The sequence below is a fragment of the Dissoconium aciculare genome (assembly GCF_010015565.1).
Source record: "Dissoconium aciculare CBS 342.82 unplaced genomic scaffold K489scaffold_4, whole genome shotgun sequence".
NCBI lineage: Eukaryota > Fungi > Ascomycota > Dothideomycetes > Mycosphaerellales > Dissoconiaceae > Dissoconium > Dissoconium aciculare.
In genome coordinates, this window is record NW_022984954.1 from 2,043,178 (window position 1) to 2,052,087 (window position 8,910).

Consider the following 8,910-nt stretch of genomic DNA (forward strand, 5'->3'; position numbering starts at 1 on the left):
TATGTGCATTAGCGACCTGAACTACGTAACTTCGTTCTACGCATCGTGGGTCTTGGTCGTGAACCGGTTGGTCTTGATTTGTCCTTTGTGTCTTTCGTGATAAAACAGCTTGTCGTCAGTTTTTGTGGAGAAGTTCACCCATGTAAATTATGTCGACGCGGAAACGGTATTGATGTCTCTAAAGTCCATACTAAACCTGTACTGCTATGCCCATCAACTCCAAATCCCTACAACCTCTATAAAAGATTCAAGAGCAATGATGATAGTTTGATGGCATGGGTAGGTGTTTCTTGATATCGATAGACGAGTGTGTTAACGGTTGGCAACCCTAAGAAAACACCAGCCCGGCCGGGTCCACGACAAAGAGGGGTCACGCCCGTCATCGGGCAGGGTCCACGAACATTGGCCGGTCTGCAGCTCCGAGCCCCGCCGGATGGTGAGACATTGGCCGAGATTTGGAGGCGGCGGGAAAAGAATTGGGCGGGAGTCATCAATGCTAGGTTCCTCTTTCAGAACAAGCCCTGGAGCAATAATAATTTCCAGGGAGCTGTTGCAGTCGCCAAAATTCCGGACCTTTCACCCATCCCTCATATCTCTTTGGAACCGCGTTCTGTACACACATTGTCAGATCATGACCTCACATACGCAGTCGCAGCGCTACCTCAGCACCCGAGGAGGCTCATATGATGTACGTGAACTCCCCAACACCTGTTCCGCGAAGACCGTGCCTTGGCAAAGACCCCCACACCGGCGCCCACTCTTTGTCGAGCATCACCCCAAAAATTGATGCGACGACATTGAAGATACATGCATGATGCATACAGAGCCTCCACCTGGTCCCCACGCCAGATTCTCTTTGTCTATACGGAAGCATTGCGCATACGCTCTTCCTGCATTGTGGAGAAGACGGCGCCGAGATCGCCTCCAGATGACCTGCTAAGAACAATTCGTGAACCAGTTCTCCTTTGAAGATGTCGTCCTGAAGGGCCTCGCGGCCGACGGCGGCCTGTTCATTCCTGAGGAAATTCCCGCCTTGCCGCAAGACTGGCAAACGACATGGAAAGACCACAGCTTCCAGCAGCTCGCTTTGGAGATCTTCAGCCTTTACATCTCACCCTCAGAGATCCCGCGAAAAGACCTCGAAGGCATCATCGAACGCAGCTACGCTGGCTTCCGCGCACCCAACGTCACGCCCATCCGTACTCTCGACAGCAAGAAGAACCTTCACCTGCTCGAGCTCTTCCACGGACCGACGTTCGCGTTCAAGGATGTCGCATTGCAGTTCCTCGGCAATTTGTTCGAATACTTCTTGGTCAGGAGGAATAAGGGGAAAGAGGGAGATGACCGGGAGCATTTGACTGTAGTCGGTGCGACGAGCGGAGATACTGGATCGGCGGCCATCTATGGCTTGCGAGGCAAGAAGGATGTGTCGGTGTTTATCATGTTCCCCAAGGGCAAAGTCAGCCCGATTCAAGAGGCACAGATGACCACTGTTTTGGATGCCAATGTGCACAACCTCTCGGTTGAGGGCACGTTCGACGATTGCCAGGTTCGTGAACTTGACGCTCTTGATGCAATGCAATAGGGATGCTGACATATACGACACAGGACATCGTCAAGGCTTTATTCAACGACCCAGAGATCAACCAGACCCACAAGCTGGCTGCGGTCAACAGCATCAACTGGGCACGTATCCTCGCTCAGATCACCTACTACTTCCACTCATACTTTACTCTTGCACGACAAACCTCGACACCGAACCCCAAGGTTCGTTACGTGGTTCCCACTGGAAATTTCGGTGACATCCTCGCCGGTTACTTTGCGACTCGTATGGGCCTGCCCACCAACAAGCTCATCATTGCGACCAACGAGAACGACATTCTGCATCGCTTCTGGAGGACTGGACACTACGAGAAGAAGCCGGTGCACGGTCGCGAAGCCGAAGGCGGATTTGAGGAGGACGGCGTCAAAGCGCACGAGGAGGGCGTCAAGGAGACCCTCGCGCCGGCCATGGACATTCTCGTGAGCTCGAACTTTGAGCGTCTGCTATGGTTCCTTGCGCTGCAAACGAACACCGAGCACGATCGCGCCGCTGCTGGTGCTCAGGTCAAGAGTTGGCTCGAAGCCCTTAAGACATCCGGCGGTTTCGGCGTCGACCCAGCCATCCTTTCCGCCGCCAAGGTCCATTTTGCCAGCGAGCGTGTGAGCGACAAGCAGACCCTGACCACCATCACGAACACCTATCTCCAGCCTCTGGAACCGCGCCGCGCCGACGAGACCGAGCTACCCACCCGTGGCTCCGAACATGATGGCCACTACATCCTCGATCCCCACACCGCCATCGGCGTCGAGGGCGCCCTCCGCTCCATCTCGACCATCGGCGCCAGCGAAGGTGAAGTCCACCACATCGCCTTGTCGACTGCGCACCCTGCCAAATTCGCCAACGCCGTCGAGCTCGCGCTGCGCGACCAACCGGGTTTCTCCTTCGAGACGGTTCTGCCGGTGCAATTGCAGGGTCTGGAGTCGATGGAGAGGCGCGTCACGGATTCCCCGGCGGACTGGAAGAAAGTCCGCGAGATTGTGGTGAGGGAGGTGGCAGAGGAGAAGGCGGCTTTGACGCGGTAGATAGGGGTTTAAGATTTACATATTTGTTTTGTTGTCGCCTCGCTTTTTGAGTCTTGGGGATGTGCTATGAAGGAAATGGTAGAAAAAGTTGCTGAGGTGCTTTGAATACATGCATTTATTGTTGTTCGTTGATCACCGATTTTTATCTGTGCACAGTTGGAATTCTCTAGTGAAGCCCTCGTCACCGTCGATACCTACGGTAGGTAAGCACAGGGTCGTATTTTACCTCCTGTGTAGCGGCAAGGACCGACTGCTTGAGACAAATGCTTCTCTTCCAACCGCATCACCGGAGAAGCTGCAAAAGCTGTTCAGCTATCTGTTCAGCTGCTTAGCTGCGAAAAATCTTTCTCGTTCTCGTGATTCGTTGTCAATTCGCGTCGTTCTAGAGCTCGTTTGGCGCGACGCTCGGTGACGTCAGGTCGAACTCCTCGTCACATTTGTCCCGACTGCCTGACGAAAAGCTCATCGGCTCCTGGACCGATCAGTCACGGTGATAGAAGAGCAGTATCGAAAGTAAAGCATATGCAGCGTGAATTGGTTGACATCCGATATATCGGGTGGAATACAGTAGCAGTTGTGATAAGATAACGGCCTTCTCAGAACAAGCTGAAGAGCCGATCTTCACTCGACAAGATCTCGTGGACGAATCCATTGAGCACGTGTTGGCCTGACTAATGCACTTTTATCTTGGAATGCAGGGCCTGGGCTGTGTAGGGCTGGTTGGGGATAGTGAAGAGATGGGACATACAGTGATTAGGATACAGCTAAATATGTCCCATCCAATGCTGGCAGATCCCGAAGGCGATTGGAAAGTCCGGGGGAAAAGCAAACGCCGGCTGGAATTGGACGGACTGTCCGCTTCAACGGCGGCTCACCAGAAAGTATATCCCCGGACCAAGGCATCGAGCATCATCGCTACCGACAGCACAGGCGAGATAGCGCGAGCTAGACATTTGGCACTTTGGAAGAAACTCTCGTCCTTCTTCTTTTCCATCTATCATTTATCAATTAGGCCACGAGACGGCCGTCCCTGTCAAGATCAGCAACAACCACATCTTCGACCTGTCCACCGTCGCCTTCTGCGCACGCCGCCGCTTCGTCATTGTCGCCAGATGCCGTCGCAGCTCACCACCATGTACACCTTCACATCTCGCATGATTAGCTGAAAGTGGCATGACCTGAAGCAGATTCGCTTTCGCTCACGTTCCATCTTATCTCTGACGCCGACCACTTCGACCGTCTTCACGCCATCCAGCTCGTCTTGACGGCGGCGTAACCGCTACCTCTCACCACTGCTACGCTACGGCGGACTTATCACCACCCCCATCGCCGACCAAGATCTCGCTCCAATCGCCCACCATGGCCGACAGCGATACTGACGATACCATCACGCCCCGCAAGCCCAGCAACTTCCGCATCGCTCAGCTCCGAGAGTTCCTCCCCTTGGCACACGACTTGCCGACCACACACTCGCCTCGGCATCCACCTCCACCAGGTCTGGTCTCCACCAGATCCAACACCAGCCTCGTAGGCTTACGACCCAATCGGTGGCGTACCAACAGTATCGGTGTCGCCCCGAATGAACGACCTGACCGTCCTCGAAGCCAGGACAGCGATGAACACCCCGAGTTGGAGCTATGGAGGTCCAATGTGCCACTGTCGCAGCAAGTGTCGCATAATTCCGTCTGGCCGGTATATGACGACCACGAGAGACGCATGAGTCACGCGGCGAGCGTGCTCAACACTCCGGAAATGCGGAGTCAACGGTTGATCGGATCGACGAACCCGCGATATCGATGGGAGCAATATTGGACGCCCGAGGAGGATTTGAAGAAGATGAAGAGACCGATTCGGGAATAGTAAGTGGATGTTCTTCAAGATATCGTAGCGTTGGAGCCATTCTGACTTGTCGGCATAGCTACGAGCGAAATAACCTGTTGATTCAGAACTATCGCTACATTGACGACCTTCTCGACAGCAGTCTCCCACATGATCTCATCCAAGAGTACAACACACAAGTAGCCCAGTCCAAGGGCTACGGATCTATGTACAATCAACAAGAACCCGACGTTCCGGATACCATCAGTGAGGAAGACGACGACGAAATTCATCCACGATTATACACCGAACGACATGGATCGTTCGACAGTATCATGGCTAATGGCGAGTTCTGGGCCAATGGCGATCCCCCACCACCTATGAACAACAAAGTGAAACGTACACCTAAAGACATCTACCGGCTTAAGAAGGACGACGCTGGTTCGGATGAGCGACAACCACTTCTACACGACAGCGGCGTCAGCGATATTCAATTCGGCACGACTGCCGAGATCGATGTTGAGTCTGGCAGCTCTCAAATGCCTCCGGATTTGGAGATCGAAGATGAAGCTGATGCCAACAGTCCAATCGTCACACAAGCCATTTGGATCAATACCGCCGCCAATCTCATCCTTCTCATCCTCAAACTTGTCGTTGTTCTCATGTCCTCTTCCGTCTCAGTACTTGCCAGTTTGGTCGACGCTGCATTGGACTTCCTCTCCACCGCCATCGTTGGAGTCACCACCTGGATGATCATGCGGACTGACCAATACGCCTATCCGATCGGCCGTCGACGTCTCGAGCCCGTGGGCGTCCTCGTCTTCTCCGTCATCATGATCACAGCTTTCCTACAAGTCTGTGTACAGGCCTTGTCGAAACTCACAGGTAACGACAGAGAAGTTGTTCAATTGACCGGCCCGGCGATCGGGATCATGTCCAGCACCGTAGTAGTCAAGGGTCTGTGTTGGCTATATTGCCGCCTGATCCGCAATTCCAGTGTGCAGGCTTTGGCGCAGGACGCGATGACTGACGTCGTGTTCAACACCTTTTCCATCATTTTCCCTCTCGGTGAGTCAATCCTTTGAAAGTCGTGGGATTATTTTTTTAACATGTAATGCTCCATCAACAGTGGGTTACGCTTTCAACCTCTGGTTCCTCGATCCTCTCGGTGGTGTCGTCCTCTCGCTCTACGTCATCTTCAACTGGTCGCAGACCGCAAACGAGCACATCTGCAACCTGGCCGGTCAAGCCGCGACGGCTGATCAGCGCAACATCCTCCTCTACCTCACCATGCGCTTCGCCAAAACCATCAAACACATCCAGGGTCTACAAGCATACCACGTCGGTGATAAACTCAACGTCGAAGTCGATATCGTGCTGGACGAGAGGACGAGCTTGAGAGATTCTCACGACTTGGGCGAGAGTCTGCAGTATGTGATTGAGAGTGTGCCAGAGGGTAAGTTTCCAACCACCTTTGAATCTGTCAAATCCGTACTTGGAGTCGCTGTATCGTGTGCTAACTTTCCTTTTCTCTTCTTTTGTTGCAGTCGACCGTGCGTTCGTACACATGGATTACCTTCCATACAATCTGCCCACGCATATGCAGCAGCACGGCTGAAAAGACGCCATGTCCTCTGACCTTACACACTTCGCCCTCCCGGGCTCTGGAATAAATACTTGTACACTATATACCTCGCTATGCAAGGCGGCTGGACACGAACAGCACAGACTAGAAGACACTCAGATTCAGCCTCTGGATCAAGGAATAACCACAGAAATCACTGGTTCCCGTAACGATCCTACCTTGACTACCTAGAAAAGAAGGGAATCCACCAATGATTGCGTGGAAGGACCAACGCAGCCTGGGGATTGACTGATTGCTTGGGCGCTTATTGGGACGTTCGGCAGGCACGGCGTTTCTCGGCGAACGGTCGAGTGGGATTATTATTATCATCGTTATTCAATATTGCGAGCATATGATTTCCCGCTACAGATACCATGTATTACTCTCTCTCCTCTCTTGCTATCTCCACAGCTATATCCTTTCTCATCCGAGAGACCGGCGTTTTTAGATATGTATCCTGGCGATGGAGCATGATGCCTTTGACCTCCACTCACGAACCCAAATGGAAGCTTTCACGTAGACCCGCTCTTCCCACTGCCCGCGAAATACTCCTTGACCTGCTCCCGGCCCTCCTCCGACAAGCTCCACAACGGGTCCCAGTACGAGTATGGCCCGTCGGTGAGCTTCGGGCTGACAAACTGCGCTGTTCCCCTGACGCGATCGTAGTTCTGCGCAGAAAGCGATGGCCGCTTGCCGGCCACCGGCACGTCTGTGACGAACCGCGGCAGCAGAAAGCCCGCGGTCTGGTCGCGCAGCTGCAGCTCCAGCTCGAGTGAGTCGCTCAGTGGCGTGCGCAGGTCCTCGGCGCCGGGGATCATGTCGCCTTGGTAGACGTAGTACTGGCGGAGGAAGCAAGAAACTTAGTCTGGATCCGTCAACGAAGAATCACGGGGGGTTTCATACCGGCTCGATGTTGATCTCTGTCAACTCGTGTACCAGCGTCGAGAGTTCCTCGATGCTATTGTTCACCCCGTGGAGCAGCACCGACTGATTCCGCACAGTCACACCCTCTTCATACAGCCGCCGCGCGCCTGCCCGCGTGATCCATGTGATCTCCTGTCGATTGTTGAAATGAGTGTGGATGCACACGTGCTTTCCGAGGCTCCTCGCCCGCTTTGAAAGTTCGATGACGGTGGACATCCATGAGTCCGTGGGGTCGAGCATGCGGCTCGGAGAGACGGCCAGACCTTTCGTGGCGAACCGGAGTCGGCGGATGTGCGGAATCGCCAGCAGACGCTCGCCCAGGTAGCGAACAATCTCGGGCTCGAGCAGATAAGAGTCACCGCCCGACAGGACAATATCAACGAGGTGAGGGTTCGCCTCTATGTACTGAAACCGGGGTTCCCATTTCTTCACGACGGGTAAGAAGCGCATTTTCTTGACAGTGTCTGTCTCTGTGCCGATGGAGTACGAGCGTGTGCAGAAGCGGCAATAGACGGGGCATGTAGATGTTGCTAGTTGCGAGTCAGCTTGCGATGCCAATTTGTGAGTGACGCTCGATCACGAACTCAGGAAGAGGGCTTTGTTGTGATACCGGTGGACGAGACCCGACACAGGCGAACTGTTCGTCTCTTGCAGCGGGTCCAGCGAAGTCGCCGGGTGATTCACATTGATGGACGAATCTAGGGGAATGAATTGCCGGCGAACAGGGTCATTCAGCGGGTCTTGCCAATCGATGATACTCAACACATGTGGCGACAAACGAAATGCCATGGGCGCCTTCCTGAGACCTGCTTGCACGCTTGCGATGAAGTCTTCGGCGGTGCGAATCCCATGATATTCGACTCTCCCTCGGAGGGGCCGCTGCTCGGGCACTTGGTCCGGAAGAACGGTACGCAAGAACGAGAAGAGCGCATCCGGTCTCTGCAGGGTATGAGACATCTGCTCACATGTTCATGTCAATTGTGTGTCCGTGAGGAGAGTACCTGAGCCCGAGACTTGCTTGCCATGAATGACCCAGGAACTCGGTGACCAAGGTGTTCCTCCATGCGGGAATCTTCGTCCAGTATTTCTCTTCCCGTTCATACTTGGACGTGTCCCGCCAGGATTGGATCTGTGTTGACGGGGTTTCTGCGGAAAATGTCGTGGGATTCGCCAACGAGGCGAGCTGCCGGCTCTGCATCCATGTCCTAGGTGTTGGACAGAATCGAGAAATGGGAAATAGAGTGATGGAAGACTTCATGTTTGCTCTTGTATGTACCTCGAGCGACAGTGAAACACAGAGCGACTCGTACGGAGGTTCAAGTTTTGAAGGCTTGTCAACAGCAGCACGTCACTGTCATCACCGGGAATTATGGTCGTTCTGTCCTGTTTGATTTACGTGTGACTCGCGAGTACCGAACAGCTTTATGGCACGCAGGTGTTGTGCATTTGCTGCTTACGGTTGGACTCTCCGGGAGGTGATGCAGGGCGATGAAGCCTCCGCTTGGATCCAACATCCATGGTCTTAACTTTCAGCTACGCCGAGCAGATCTGATCGGGAGGTCATTGACATCAAGAAAGAGCAATGCGGGGAGTGTGAAAGGATCTTCTCGGGTGTGCTTGCTAAGAGCAGAAAGCTCCGCCAATGCATCTGCACTGTATTGCGTTGCACTGCGCTGCGTTGCAGTTCATTACAGTCCGAGCCGATTGGCCGCAGTACAGATCGACACACGATGCATTGTATTGCTGGATTCCTATCTGCTATTTTCGGTACGGAAATTTTGGTTTGGGGGAAAGTTAGGGTTTTGCGCGAAGCGCGTATGTCTTTTAGGGTTAGGGTTAGGGTTAGGGTTAGGGTTAGGGTTAGGGTTAGGGTTAGGGTTAGGGTTAGGGTTAGGGTTAGGGTTAGGGTTAGGGTTAGG

The 8,910-nt window shown here is 53.6% G+C and overlaps 4 protein-coding genes across 4 annotated transcripts; 2 read left to right on the forward strand and 2 right to left on the reverse strand.

The window, feature by feature from the left end:
• Window positions 1-631: 631 nt before the first annotated feature.
• Window positions 632-2,762, forward strand: K489DRAFT_355070 (threonine synthase-like protein; the record flags this gene model as incomplete). The annotated part of the gene is made up of 3 exons (XM_033602513.1): window positions 632-688; window positions 959-1,549; window positions 1,609-2,762. 3 exons carry the CDS (start codon window positions 632-634, stop codon window positions 2,623-2,625), a joined length of 1,665 nt encoding a protein of 554 aa, XP_033461809.1. The 3' UTR covers window positions 2,626-2,762.
• A 1,222-nt stretch (window positions 2,763-3,984) lies between these two features.
• Window positions 3,985-6,061, forward strand: K489DRAFT_409114 (uncharacterized protein; the record flags this gene model as incomplete). The annotated part of the gene is made up of 4 exons (XM_033607547.1): window positions 3,985-4,484; window positions 4,544-5,511; window positions 5,573-5,899; window positions 5,991-6,061. The coding sequence occupies 4 exons, from the start codon at window positions 3,985-3,987 to the stop codon at window positions 6,059-6,061; spliced, it is 1,866 nt and encodes a 621-aa protein (XP_033461810.1).
• A 518-nt stretch (window positions 6,062-6,579) lies between these two features.
• K489DRAFT_316708 (L-lysine 2,3-aminomutase) lies at window positions 6,580-7,948 on the reverse strand (the record flags this gene model as incomplete). The annotated part of the gene is made up of 3 exons (XM_033601188.1): window positions 6,580-6,906; window positions 6,971-7,521; window positions 7,576-7,948. The coding sequence occupies 3 exons, from the start codon at window positions 7,946-7,948 to the stop codon at window positions 6,580-6,582; spliced, it is 1,251 nt and encodes a 416-aa protein (XP_033461811.1).
• On the reverse strand, window positions 7,918-8,401 carry K489DRAFT_379207 (uncharacterized protein). Its single transcript, XM_033604593.1, has one exon. It carries the CDS (start codon window positions 8,247-8,249, stop codon window positions 7,953-7,955), a length of 297 nt encoding a protein of 98 aa, XP_033461812.1. The 5' UTR covers window positions 8,250-8,401; the 3' UTR covers window positions 7,918-7,952.
• Window positions 8,402-8,910: the final 509 nt, after the last annotated feature.

Coding starts and splice junctions, on each gene's coding strand:
- K489DRAFT_379207 (XM_033604593.1), bottom strand. CDS start 8,249: ATGAAGTCTTCCATCACTCTATTTCCCATTTCTCGATTCTGTCCAACA.